Consider the following 14,382-nt stretch of genomic DNA (forward strand, 5'->3'; position numbering starts at 1 on the left):
CGTATTATGGAAGTGATACAACAAGAACATGACGCTCTGCTAAATAATTGGAAACGCCTTATTAACGCAAACCTTGACACGCAATCATCACGCGTGGCCGGAGTTTTGGCCGGTACAAGCATTTAAAAAGTGGAGACCAAATGCTTAATCCGGCTTGGCAACGTGTCAGATCTGCTTTCTTCCAAACCACAACAAGAACTTCATATAATGTTACCTTGACACGATTCACAACATAACTTACTGATATTGAGGGTTTTGCGTGTCCCGATAGGTTTTTAGATAGACAAACTGTTTCCAATGATGGCCTTGCTCTGTACGCAGAGGCGACTGAGGCCTTGTCGCAAATCCCGCAAGCCATCCCCCGCAACGTTGGCGCGGTATACAAGCGCCTAAGATCTATACCGGAAGAAGTGACAGTTCAGCGCCAGTCCTCCGACGTGTGGCGCAGGGACACGACACGCCACGACACCGCCGCGCGGCCATGATTTGCTGTAAGCCACTCACCTCCTTGACACTTTCAAGGGAGACAGGTCTAGCCGGGTCTGGTCTTACGGTTGCTTTGACGCATACTATTTTGAGCAGGTTGTAAATCCGGGGCAAAGGGGTCAAAATGCCTCATTACGAAAATGATACTAAAAGTGAATGGTCACAGACTGGATGATACGAGAGACCTCCCATTTCCGCTTCTTTCGTCGCCCTTTCCTCTTTGTTCCTCGCCCTTTTTCTCTTTTCGATTTTGGCCTCTACTATTCTTTCTCGACACTCACTTACTCGGATCATCCAAGCAACCGATTGAAAAGGATATGACCACGAGCCGCGATCCCCAACACTAAACCACTCGTTACATCGAGGCTCAGACATGGACTCCAAAATCCTGATTGGAGATGCACCTCTTGACGCAGAACCAATCGCACCAGCATCAGTCACTACCTTACCACAATTGTTTCATCACACGGCGGAGACACAGCCCGATAACATTGCATACTCCGTACAGACTGAACACGGACTTCACACAATCACTTATGCCGAAGTGGATGCTAAAGCAGCGTCGTTGGCAAGATGCATCGCAGCTGCCACTCGACATGGCAAAGACGATAGCGTGCCAACAGTGGCCGTTTGGCTAGAGAAAGGACTCGAGCTCATTCTCGCTATTCTTGCCACAACCTACTCTGGCGCCACATGGCTTCCCCTGGATCCAGACGTCCCAGCTGAGCGCGCTGCCATCTGCGTGCTCGATGCTTCAGTATCTCTGATCATCAGTGATGCAGCACATGCTGACCAGGTCCAGGAGGTGTGTGACCGAGTTACCATAGCGAGATTGAGCTCTGCCATGCCGGCCCTACAATGTCGCACATTCTCTCAATTGAGTACTGAAGCGCAATACCTACATGACTTTAACGCTTCCACACATACGCCACTACCTGGTCCCCGACCCCACGATGCTGCCTACCTTATATATACCTCTGGAACTACAGGAACACCGAAAGGAATTGCTATACCTCATTCTGCTGCCTTGATGTTCTCTTTGAGCGAGCAGAAGGTCTTGGAAACGAGTCCGCAAGACATCGTCTGGAATGGTTTCAGTCCGGCGTTTGACATGTTTGTTGAAGAGATGTGGGTCACTATCGCAGGTGGAGGTCATCTTGCTATAGGTACTCGAGCGGAATGCAGAGATGTGCCAGCTTTGCCTTTGGTATGGGCAAGCCGTGGTGTCACTCTTGTCAACGCCGTTCCGACTCTGATCGGCATCATGAACATCGCGCGAACAGACGATGGTGACTCTCTTCTTCCATCATCCGTTCGGTTGATCAATCTCGGTGGTGAAGCTTGCCCGCCTGCACTGGTGAGCCGTCTCGCAAGACCTGGCCTTCGAATCATCAACACATACGGTCCTACTGAGACCACCGTCACAGCGACTTGGGACGAACTTCAGCCTGATATACATGTCACTATTGGCAAACCGCTACCTGGATATCATGCCTGTCTGCTTCCTGTCTCACAAGACGACTTATCAACTACCCTTGAGCCTGTCGAATGGCGTGAAGGTGTTGAGGGAGAGCTCGCCATTGGAGGGCCCTGTGTTGGCCTTGGCTACGTTGGACGCCCTGACTTGACGTCACAAAAGTTCATCGCTCATCCTTTGAGACCTGGTGGTGAAGAGAGACTGTATCGCACCGGGGACCTCGTAAAGCTACAGGCGGATGGAAAGATAGTGTTTCTTGGTCGCATTGACACGCAAGTTAAGCACCGCGGTTTCCGTATCGAACTTGGCGAGATCGAGTCGCGACTCTACGGCGTACCGGACGTAAAGGCTGCAGCTGTGATATTGGCCAACGCCAACTCAGAGTCTGCCCGTCTAGAAGCCTTTGTTGTTCTCGGAGAAGGGGTTGTCCTTGATACCGCCTCCATCAGCCAGAGTGCATTCAATAGCCTGCCATCCTACATGCGCCCAGAGGAAATATTTTCTCTACAGGCGCACGAGATGCCTCGGCTTCCGAGTGGCAAGATAAACGCAAAAGCTTTGCAAGATGTTTCTGCAGGGATACATGCTGAAAGAGCAGTTGCGCGGCCGAGTTGTCACGGCGAAAACGAAATCGATTCATTGAACTCGAGCTTTCCAGCGGATGGGATTCTGGGCTTGATGCTAGATACTTTGTCGCCGTTGTTTCCGCAAGTGAATGTGAAGCCTGACAGCGACATATTCAACGAACTTGGTGGTCATTCGCTGATAGCAGCAATCTTGGTTTCACGACTACGACAGGCACAACTTGGCAACGATAAGTCTTATCCTTTTGCTTCGATAGGACTTGCAGACATCTACGAAGCAAGGACTCCAGCCAACATTGCGTTTCGGTTCGAAACCTCATCACAAGGAAAGAGTCCTTGCATTAATATCGAGGAAGACGACTCGCTCTACGACGATGAGGGTACTGGGTCATGGACTGGAGAATACCTACCCGTTTCCCAGACAAAGTTCGTGCTCTGTGGCATGGCTCAGATCTTACCACTACTCCTCGTCTTCTTCTTACAATCCATCGAGATTCTGGTTCCCTATCTACTCTTCGACTTCCATGCAATTGCAGGCCGAATCGGGTTCGCTATCTTGACAGCCTATGGCGTTTTCGTGGTGATTCCCCCCGCTCTTACCATTGTGGCTCTTGCAAGCAAATGGTTGATTCTCGGAAGGGCGATCCCCGGCGAGTATCCTCTCTACGGAATGTACTACTTCCGCTGGTGGCTGGTCGACCGTATGACATCAATGGCAAACCCAAAGTTGATTGCAGACTCTGGACTATACCCCTTCTTCTTACGAGCAATGGGATCGAAAGTCGGGCGATTTTGCCATCTCGGCGCACTGCAGATTGGTCCATGTTTTGATCTGATTGAGATTGGTGACGACGTGGTTGTCGGAGGGGAGGTTTCTCTAGACGTCTCCGTGGTTGAGAGAGGCCGTTTGATTCTCAAGCGTATCGTCATTGCAAATGGTGCAGTGATCGGGTCACGCTGTGTCGTCGAGGGTGGCGCAACTATTGGTGAAGAGGCAGAAGTCGCGCCACTTTCGCTTGTACCCTCTGGTATGAACGTACCCAGCTTTCATCGCTTCCATGGATCGCCAGCACGTCTTGACAGGGTTGTGAAAGATGACAGCTCACCAAAGCCCAAAGACACCAGGCCATCAAGAGCTCGGGCAGCAGCCATGCTATTTGGTAATTCATTCGTCGCATTCCTGGTATTGCCTCTCTTGTACTTCCTGCCGCAGATACCAGGTTTGTTACTCTTCGACGTCCTCGACATTCGATCTATCAGTGGATGGCAGCAAGTTGCGATTCTGTCGGTTCCAATCGCTTTTGCGTATCAAATCTTGGTTTTCGCTCAGCTGCTGGTCTACCGCCATCTGTTCCTAGGCCGTCTGAAGGAAGGTACATACAGTATCTACAGCATGTTTTATCTTCGGAAGTGGTTCGTTGATAGATTGATGGACCTTGCCTTGGACGTGCTCCACCCTGTCTTCGCTACTCTTTACATTGTTCCATTCCTCCGGGCACTGGGAACAAAAATTGGCAAACGTGCTGAGATCTCGACTGCACGTAACATCCCCTTCGAGCTTCTGGAAATTGGTGAGGAAAGCTTCGTTGCAGACGCAGTAGTCATGGGAGAGGATGTGGTGAGGAGAAATCAGGTGACTCTCAAGAAGACAAAGCTCGAGTCTCGTGCTTTCGCTGGCAATGCATCTGTGCTTCCTCAAGGCACTACACTAGCGTCTGGAACTTTGCTCGGTGTGCTATCCATAGCGCCGCCTGCAGACACCCCGATGGCAAGCAATAGTTCATGCTTTGGATCTCCACCAGTCTTGATGCCCAATCGTCAACGGGCGGAAGGCCACGAAGACAGTCTACTTTTCCGACCATCTGCAGGCCGGATCGCTGCTCGACTTCTTATCGAAGGCCTTCGCATTGTCCTACCACGCGCCATTATGATCTTCGGTCTCGGATTTTCACTGCAGGTTGCCCACGACGGCTACCACAAGATTGGCGCGGTTCGCACCTTACTCATGCTACCACTCTTCTATCTCTTCTTGTTCGCCCTACCTGCGTTGACATTCACAGCTTCGATCAAATGGATCCTCATCGGACGGTACAAACCAGCTGAATGGCCTCTTTGGAGTCTCAACGTATGGCTCAGCGAAGCGGTGACGAGTACCTGGGAAACGCTCACCGAGCCACTGTTGGCGGCCCACTTAGTCGGTACTCCTTATCTAGCCATGTGTTTCCGCCTTATGGGCGCTTCTGTCGGCTCAAGGGTGACACTTCTCTCCAGCGACATCACAGAATACGACTGTGTCACTTTAGGAGACGAGTGTATCATCAACACAACCTGCGGTGCGCAGACTCATCTCTTCGAAGATCGCGTCATGAAGGTCGGTAACGTATCTATTGGTCGCCGCGCCTGTCTCAAAACGTACTCAATCTGTTTACCAGGGAGTAAGGTTGAAGATGAGGCACAACTTGGGAGTTTGTCACTGCTTATGAAAGGGGAGGTTTTGCCTGAAGGAACTGCATGGGAGGGTGCACCAGTTGTACCGCGAGCAAAGAGGGGCGGTTTCGACAGCGAAGTCCATTCGAGTGGTGATGTTCCCTTGCCGGTGCTTTGAAATTTCGTCTATTCTCATGTTTCTTTCCTGCACTTGCTCCTGGTTACACATTCGCACTTTCTTATCATCTACTTTGTTTCGAAATGCTACAATAACTCCGAAGAGAATATCCTGCTACTCATAACTTCTGTAATATATGTTGTATCTATACAGTCAGATACATTGTTGTAGACAAGAAGTACTGCAAGAACAACTAGATCCTGAGGGCACCACCCTCAACCAATATGTGTGTCAACTTCAGCTCTCGCTCCCGCAACTTCACCCTGTTATTTTCGGGACTTTTCTCCGGTAGGGGCTCAAGTGAAGGTACGAGTAGTTTGCATAGCAACAGCTAAGTGAAACAGCTTCTTGCAGTTGAAGGGAATAACTATAAGATCGTTAGAAGATTTAGCGCGAGACAATAGAGACAGCTGACGCGTTTCGATCAGGAACAACACATTAAACTTCGTTGCATTCGCGTAAAGCTTCATCCTGCCATGAATCATCGTACTACATCCAATGTCCCCTATCGTACATCACTCGTGAACATTGTGGATGTTTCCACTATCATCGATCTCTACCTTTGCCCTTTTCAAACTAGCTTTCCTTGGATTGGGCGCCTCAAAGATCTCCTTAAGCTCCTCGAGAGTCTTGCCTGCAGTCTCAACGAAGAAGAAGAAGATAAGGGCAATCTCGATGCAAATCCATGCAATGTAAACGAGGTAAAGCTTCCATCCGATCTTCTCAATTCCTACTGAGATACCGTAGGTGTTGACCACCATAGCGACGTTGAGGAACAGGAAGTTGAGACCAGATCCCTTTGCGCGAGTACGGTTCTCTAAGCATTCAACGGCATATAGGGTTTGTAGGGGGGTCCAACCCCAGGCGAAAAAGATGCCGAAGAGGTAAATGGAGACGATGGTGCCGTAGGCAAGGTTGTTGTCCTTGGTCGCGGTAGCAGTGAAGGCTGTGAGGAGAACGTAGGCGAAGAGACCACCCCAGAGACCGCCCATAAGCATCTTTCGGCGACCAAGTTTGTCGAGCAGAGTGGCACCGTAGATGGCAGCAATCATCGAGAAAATTGGGTTAATCGCGTTGATGAGCAATTGCTTGTTAGGATCTGTGATGCCGGCATTCTTGACTGCAGATTTGAAAATACGAAGTCAGTGTATGTCTCACATGCATTTCGTATAGGCACAACTTACCCATTGCGGGCATGAAATAGCTGACAACGTTGTTACCACTCCATTGGCCGAAGAAAGCCATTGCAATGACCATGGCCAATCGGTAACGTGCTGCCTTGGTATTGCCAAGCTCACGGAAGTCCCACCAGGGGTTGTCGTTGCGAGTGGCAGCAAAATCCTCGGTGATCTCGTGTAGCTGAAGCTGTACGATAGGAGAGTTGGGATTGCCGTTTCCGTGGTATTTTGCCATGATAGCGATGGCTTCCTCTCTGCGGTCATGCGCCAAGAGCCAACGAGGCGTTTCTGGGAAAAACATGATCAAGACCATAACGATAGTAGGGAGAATGCACTGGACAATGGTGGGGATTCTCCATGCCCATGAAGAGTTGCCCATGTGAAGATTTGTACCGTACGTCGTCCAACCTGCCTAGTGTTGTGAAGAGACGAAGTTAGTAGATGTCTCACATGCATCTCGTACAAGCACAACTTACCAGAATATTGCCAACCCACCAGAAGTTGTTGTACATTCCAGCCATGGTTCCACGATAGGCAGGGTGCGCGAGCTCAACGGTGTAGGCAGGACCAGCAGCAGAGGCGATGGACGCGCCAAACCCGAGGAGGAAGCGACCAGCAATGAAGTGACCCATCTCGTTGGCTGTAGCTTGAACGGCGGTTCCAACGAGCACTAGCGCGCAGCCCACGGCGATGCAGACCCGGCGACCATATCCATCAGCAAGAAATCCACAGCTAAACAACGTTAGTCGCAAGAAAAACTGGTACCTACGTCTGACGCCTACTTACAATGGAAAAGCGGCAATTTGGCCTAGATTGTAGATGATGAAGATGATACCAGTGCTGGATCCTTCACCAGTCAAACCAAACGTGTTTTGGTAGGCTTTCATCGCGTTGATGGATCCCATGAGAGAGCTGTCGAAACCGTTGAGCGTAGAGACAAGGTAGCCAATGCCCATGATCATGTAGAGCTGGATCATGCCTCGAGACCACAGCTTCGGCTTTTCTGCCTCCATGGCAGCGGCTACACGCTATCAGTATTGACTCTTACCATTCACTGAGGCTTCAAAATGAAACTTACTTAGAGCTACTGAGGCTACGTTAGCCTCCTTGACGTTCGCATGCTTGTTCATGTCATCGTCGACCTGGCTGAGTTGGTGCGTAACAGCGCCCATCTCATCTTTCTTCTCCGCCATCTTGAATATGCAGCCGGCAAAGACTGGAGAAGATCTGGAATTGTGGAGGGAAAAAATGGAACTGCTCTCCACTCGATGGCCAATGTGCAAAGATGCTCAAGGATTCCGGAATACTGGGTCTTTTTATACTGTACAGGCTTCTCCGCAAAACAATTCGCGCTTGCAACCCCATGGCTCCGAGGCTCCTACCATGCTTGCCTGACCCGATGCATGGTTTGCTCTGGATGCAGTGATGCGGCGTTCAGGGCGCCACGCCGTTAGCCAAGTATGCTTAATGAGCGGTAATAGCACCGCTTTAGGGTCGGAGTGACAGTGGAGTGACTGGGAAATTTTTTAACTTCCAAGCTCACTATGCCTCGAAGGCGCTATAGCCAAGTAATAGGCCCTTCTAATAAAGCGGATCCAGGCCCAGAAGCAGTTCGGCAAACGGACGGGCTTCCAAAAGCATACCAGTTCTAGAGCGCCACGCGTGAAGTCTTTACGATGCAGATGAATCAAGAAATGAGCCGGTCGGGTTGCCAGTGAATCGTAAAGAACCAGGCGAGGGTGGATATGGTGTAGTACGGCTGGGCAGCGGGGTCTGGGGATGGATTCGTGGAGAAGGAGGCAGCCGAATGCAGAAGCTGCCTTGTTGATCTGGCAGGGGCCCCCGCTCGCGCCCGGACCATCCAACCCCCGATGCACGCTTCCACATGCAACACGCGCCGTCAATTGCCGTCACGTTTTCTAGTTCATGTCACCAGAGGGGCAGATGCCCGGTTCCCTTGGCTTTCACCATGTGTGACCGGATGGGTTTCCTGATGGGTCAAAGTCGCGTTGTGTACGGCCGTATAGTGGGGCTACAACGACTGTATCAGACAAGAAGAACGTAGAGCAGAGGTTTGTGAGAGTACCATCAACTTTCAACTCATCCATCATGGCTTCAGGTCAACACCCAGCAAGCGTTCCGGACTGGAACAATCTTGACATCCTTCACAAGAATACGCTGCCTGCACGCGCATACTTCCACAACTACAAGTCCGAGGCTGACGCACTTGGTTCCGATGTGAACAAATCTACGACACATAGCCTCTCCGGCACGTGGAAGTTCCAGCATTCATTCTCACCCTTTGAAGCTCCTGAGGGCTTTGAGTCGACTTCGTTCGACACATCGTCATGGAGCGACATTGCTGTGCCAGGCATGTGGCAGTTACAGGGATTCGGCAAAGGCCCCCAGTATACGAACGTCATTTATCACATCCCAGTCGATCCTCCAAACGTTCCTTTCACTGAGAACGAGACTGGGTCGTACGTACGTAAGTTTGAGGTTCCGAAACAACTCCAGGATGGTCAACTTCGACTCCGGTTTGAGGGCGTTGATGCTGCTTTCCATGTATGGGTAAACGGAAAGGAAGTCGGATATTCTCAGGGCAGCAGAAACCCAGATGAGTTTGATATTACCTCGGCTGTTGATCTTAATGCCGAGAATACCCTGGCCGTCAGAGTGTATCAACATTGCGACGGAACTTACATTGAAGATCAAGACCAGTGGTGGCTAAGTGGCATGTAAGTAAAGTCTATTTTGAGACAAATCATAAACTCACAACTACAGATTTCGTGACGTCTTCTTGGTGGGTTTTCCCAAGGCGTCGCGCATCGAAAATGTCTTTGCTCAGACGATCTTGGATCCATCCTACACCGACGCAGAATTGAAGATCAAGGTCAGCGCGACCGGATCTGGCAAGCTCACAGCTAAACTCCTGAATGGGAAAAAGCAAGAAATTGCTTCGTCAGATGCAGACATCAAGAGTGACGGCGTAACTGAACTCAGCATCCAAGTAAAGGACCCTCTAAAGTGGACTGCTGAATCGCCCAACCTGTACCACCTCGTGGTCTCTACCGGTGATCAAGTTATCGCCCAGCGTATCGGCTTCAGACAAGTTGAGATGAAAGACGGCTTAATCAAAATCAATGGTAAGAGAGTCGTTTTCCGCGGGGTCAACCGTCACGAACACCACCCCACTTTTGGTCGTGCTGTGCCATATGAATTCATGAAAGAAGACCTTCTAATCATGAAGCGTCACAACATCAACGCCATCCGTACCTCCCATCAACTCAACGACCCACGACTATACGATCTTGCAGACGAGATGGGCTTTTGGGTGATTGACGAAGCTGATTTAGAGTGCCACGGCTTTGAAAGTATCGCCGATGCTGCTTTGTCAAAAGAAGAGCGCAGCCTTCCTTTCCGTGAGCGCCAGCTTCTGACTAGGTCAAAGGCCGCGGAATGGACAACCGACAATCCAGCCTGGACGCATGCGTACGTGGACCGTGCAGAAGCACTCATCAAGAGAGATCAGATGCATCCGTCTGTCATCATATGGAGTCTCGGTAATGAAGCTTTCATGGGACGTAACTTCGTGGCCATGTACGAGCACATCAAAAAGTACGACGACAGCCGGCCTGTCCACTACGAAGCAGACATCTACGCGGATACTATGGACATGTACTCCAGGATGTATCCCCCAATCGACGAGATTATCAAATTCGGTGAAGACAAGAGCAAGAAGAAGCCACTGGTTCTTTGCGAATACGTAAGGTATACTCTGTCGAACTCCAGTGCTATGACTGACTATATTAGATCCACGCCATGGGTAACGGTCCTGGTAATATCAAGGAATACATCGACGCTTTCTACAAATACCCAACACTTCAGGGAGGTTTCGCATGGGAGTGGGCGAATCACGGTCTTCTTACCAAGGACAAGCAAACTGGTGAGGAGTTCTATGCCTATGGCGGTGATTTTGGTGAAGAAGTTCACGATGCAACATTCGTTATGGACGGTCTTGTCAACTCCGACCATTCGCCCAATGCAGGCTTGATCGAGTATAAGAAAGCCATCGAACCTGTGCAGCTTCTGGGATCGACTGATTCGAAGGCTACGTTTATTAACCGGTACGACTTTATCACACTCAATCACTTGAGCTGCCAGTACACATCAACTTCCGCATCTGGAAGTGGAAGTGTATCAGGAAGCCTAGAGGTTCCTTTTGGTATCTCGCCTGGTCAGACCTTTGATTTACAGCTTCCAAAGATTGAAAGTTCAGGAGAGGAGATCCTACTTAGCATCTCGTTTCAGCTAAAGGAGGCTACCCCATATCTCAAGGCAGGTTTCGAGATCGCGACAGCACAGATATCCGTCACACCAGCAACGCCATTGAAGCGACCTCAGTCATCGGGCAAGCAAATCACTGTTGAGAAACCATACAGGAACACCCTCAAGATCACGGCGGATCAAGCCATCTGGGAGTTCAACACTCTTCATGGTAGCCTCACATCCTGGATACAAGGTTCTACCGAGCTTCTCTCCAAGGCACCAGAAATTGACATCTTCCGCGCACCTACCGACAACGATATCCCACAAGACGGTTGGGACTGGAAAGACAAGCAACTGCATCACGCGAAACCATTGACTCAGAAGGTCGAATGGTCACAGTCTGGCTCAGAGACCCTCAAGGTTACCGTGCATCAACGTGTCGCACCTCCAGTTCTCTCTTGGTCTGTCGACTGCGTTCTTACGTACACTTTCAGCGCCAACAGTACTCTGTCTGTGCATGTTGTCGGTACACCAAAGGGTGAAAACCTACCTCGTACCCTTCCACGCATCGGTCTCGTTATGGAGCTTCCTAAGCAATTCCAACGAGTCGAATGGTTTGGCCGCGGCTTCGGCGAGACCTACCGCGACAGCAAGCTCTCACAACCTGTGGGCAAGTACACAGCATCCAGCGTCGACGAACTCTGGGTCGATTACGAGGTGCCTCAAGAATCATCAAACCATACAGACACTCGTTATCTCAGCCTCACAAACGGTAGCGGCGCAGGACTGCTCGCTCAATTTGCGGACCAGAAGAGTGAACAAAGGAAGCTGTTCGACTTTCAAGTCAGTCATTACAGGATGAAGGATGTTGCGGCCGCGGATCATCCGCATGAACTGAGGAAGAAGAAGAGGGAGGAGGTTGTGCTTAGGTTAGACGCGGAACATCATGGACTGGGCAGCGGAAGCTGTGGACCAAGGACGCTGGATGAGTACAGTCTACTGTGCCGACCTTTTGAATTCGAGGTCGTGTTGCAGGCTCCATAGGTCTCGGTATCGTCGCATAAGGCATAGAATTATTGAGGGAACACCTTACAAAGGGCATGAGATAGATCTACGACTGTGTTTGCGACGCATCTGAGATATCAGATGTTGCCTTTACAATCTCACTCCGAGTTCCACAGAAAAAATTGCGACGTTGCAGATTGATGGAAGCAAGACGCGTTGCCCTGGCGAGCGTTTGTCCGCTCTCTCTCACTTTCGCCACTGTCGCAGTCGCGACTGCCACATTTTCAGTCCACCCCACTATCTATAAGTCCACGCTGCATTTGCCACCAGTTTCCCCTTATAACCTCTCCAAAACTGACAATATGGCGAGTGGAATGAAGAAGCGACGGGTAAGTGCCAATGGGACTGCATCAGCCTGTCGCAAACGGATAGCCGCGAAGACGCAGCTACAACTGCATCGCGACAGGGCTGATGACATACAGAGTTCGCAATCTCCAGCTCACGGTACAGCTACGAAACGCGCGCGTGTGCCCTCCGCCAGCACCTCGCACCGCGTCCAACACGCCGAACGTGCTGTTCAGTCACGCGCTGTATCGGTCCAGGATACGTATACAACCCAGAACCATAATCGATCGACCAGCCTTTCCACCGGAGAAGACTGGCTGTTTCGCGTTAAGGTCATCTCGTCTGCAATAGACCTTGATAATGATTTATTCAAAAGCGCAGTACAGGGCCTAGTCCGGATTTGCTTCCCTGAAGGCGTTCTAGATCAGCTTGGGTCACAAATCCTGGAGCAGCACATGCGAGAAGAGATGGCTCCGGAGCATAACATACGGAAGATGACAGAGATCTTCCGTACTGAAATGGTACAGCGTGTAGCATCGCTACTTGCGGAGCACCTTGACACGGTGACCAAGGTCGAAACGATGGTGCAAGCTACGATAGTAGCCAGTGTGAGGCTCCATGGAAGTGACCTCGGAGGTGATATTCTGGGGCATATGATCGCGAGTCTACTCCAACTGAAAGCGAAAGCTTCAAAAAACCCTACGGATTGGTTGACTAAGATTGGGGGTCTACAAGAAACGGTCGGTAGTGATGAAGATATGGGCACCATTAACATTTCCGATGTTGAGTCTCCAACATCTGAGAAAAAGAGAAAGCGCGAGAGACGAACTAAGAAGACAAAGCGTAGGCGCACTCCGGTGAAAGATGATACCCCCAAAAACGCTAACATGGACTTCTATTCAGCAGCACTTCCGACTGAACGGCGCGTCTCGACAAACAAGGACAAAAAGATCTCCCCCAAGTGGCAATGGAACGTTGATGGGACACAGCTCGCGGATGACGATGTGGCTGATGCTTTCCCACGCACAAGCAGTCTGTTTGCCTATCACGCATTGCCTATCGCTAAACGAAAACTTGGGTCGCAAGCATCGAGGAAAGAGCTCCGGTATGAGATGCAGTCTTTACTCGATGGTATGCCTCCAGATGAGTTTGAGAAGTGGGTGGAGAGCTTACAGAAGCTTCTCAGCGGCGACCGTGAGATGCTAACGCGACAAGATGTTGCTGCTTCGAGCGTTGACCGGCAACTCTCTCGTGCCACACCAGCGCCAGTCGACTTGCGTATGAAGGCTAGAATCGATAAGAACACAAAACCTGGTGAATCTAGTAGAGTGAGAGGGCGCGCAATCCATGTTGAGAACGACTATGAGGAGGCTTTCGTCAAATGCGAGACCGCCAAAGGATCAGTCAAAGCAGGAGGGAACCCCCGGACCAACAACATCGCAGAAGCAACGAAGGCCTTTCGTCATTTGTCCACGGAAGAATGTGAGCTCGACAGGCCACTCCCCAGAGTAGAGGTAGCAGAAAGGCAGAGAGTTCAAGATCTACAGAGCAGTGGGAACATTGACAGTGTACGTCAATGTCACATCAGTCCAATTCTAGTACTAAGTATTCTTAGACCTTCGGTATGCCGGTACTGAGCCTGCTATGGGGATCGGACAGCCTGACTGCAACCGAATGTATGAACGATTCCACCAGAATCACGCAAACGATCATGAGTAATATCAAACATCGCATTTCAGCAGAGGTAGATTACCGCCATCCAATTGTCGTAATTACAGCTAACCCACCGCAGCGTATCGTTGTGAGTGGTTTGGGAGGCATGAACAAGACTCGCACAATGGCCGAGCTCCAAGATGCCATCACTCTTGCATTCCCCAAACCTGGACAACACTATGGATTCATGAGAATCAAGAAGGACATCGAAACGGCACTCATTCCGTGGGTCATTGCGGAGCCGAGTGCCTTCCCTGAACTGAAGGCTATGCCTTTCGTTTTCGCTCACTCTGTTCCAGTATGGTTTCCAACAATGCGTACTAGCAATAGAGACTAACTCAATCATATAGTCTGTTCCAGCTGTCCTTAATATACTTTTCGGCACCTGGTCCTCTATAGCCAGCCTGGGTGGATCTGAGATGTGGGATAGCATCTTACAAGCTCTCCAGGCGCGAGGTATTTCTGAAGTGGGTATTCCTTTCTGAGTGGGTACACAAAGCGGCACTGACGTGGAGATAGGCATCAGTTGGAGCCGCCAACATCGACTGCTTGCAGATTGATAGTCTTTGCGACAGAACCAGACTTTCAGAGATGACACGACGTGCTTTACTCGAACGCGTCATGCGCCGCTTAGCCTTCTCGCATAGGGATAAGTTTCCAGAGCTAAAGGCTACGCGTGTCGTGACGACGTGGGAAAGGAAGACAGGATTGACGTGGTGA

At 50.5% G+C, this 14,382-nt stretch overlaps 3 protein-coding genes across 3 annotated transcripts; 2 read left to right on the top strand and 1 right to left on the bottom strand.

Annotated features, from left to right (window-relative positions):
- Positions 1-859: 859 nt before the first annotated feature.
- GT037_007675 (non-ribosomal peptide synthetase c-terminal) lies at positions 860-5,152 on the top strand (the record flags this gene model as incomplete). The annotated part of the gene is made up of 1 exon (XM_038932722.1): positions 860-5,152. One exon carries the CDS (start codon positions 860-862, stop codon positions 5,150-5,152), a length of 4,293 nt encoding a protein of 1,430 aa, XP_038784223.1.
- Positions 5,153-5,667: 515 nt separating this feature from the next.
- Positions 5,668-7,523, bottom strand: GT037_007676 (general substrate transporter; the record flags this gene model as incomplete). The annotated part of the gene is made up of 5 exons (XM_038932723.1): positions 5,668-6,272; positions 6,337-6,742; positions 6,807-7,062; positions 7,117-7,351; positions 7,409-7,523. 5 exons carry the CDS (start codon positions 7,521-7,523, stop codon positions 5,668-5,670), a joined length of 1,617 nt encoding a protein of 538 aa, XP_038784224.1.
- A 916-nt stretch (positions 7,524-8,439) lies between these two features.
- GT037_007677 (glycoside hydrolase family 2 protein) lies at positions 8,440-14,147 on the top strand (the record flags this gene model as incomplete). Its single annotated transcript, XM_038932724.1, has 8 exons — positions 8,440-9,068; positions 9,115-10,096; positions 10,144-11,528; positions 11,801-11,993; positions 12,087-13,517; positions 13,565-13,693; positions 13,742-13,960; positions 14,013-14,147. 8 exons carry the CDS (start codon positions 8,440-8,442, stop codon positions 14,145-14,147), a joined length of 5,103 nt encoding a protein of 1,700 aa, XP_038784225.1.
- Positions 14,148-14,382: the final 235 nt, after the last annotated feature.

The sequence above is a fragment of the Alternaria burnsii genome (genome assembly GCF_013036055.1).
Source record: "Alternaria burnsii strain CBS107.38 chromosome Unknown 693, whole genome shotgun sequence".
Lineage (NCBI taxonomy): Eukaryota > Fungi > Ascomycota > Dothideomycetes > Pleosporales > Pleosporaceae > Alternaria > Alternaria burnsii.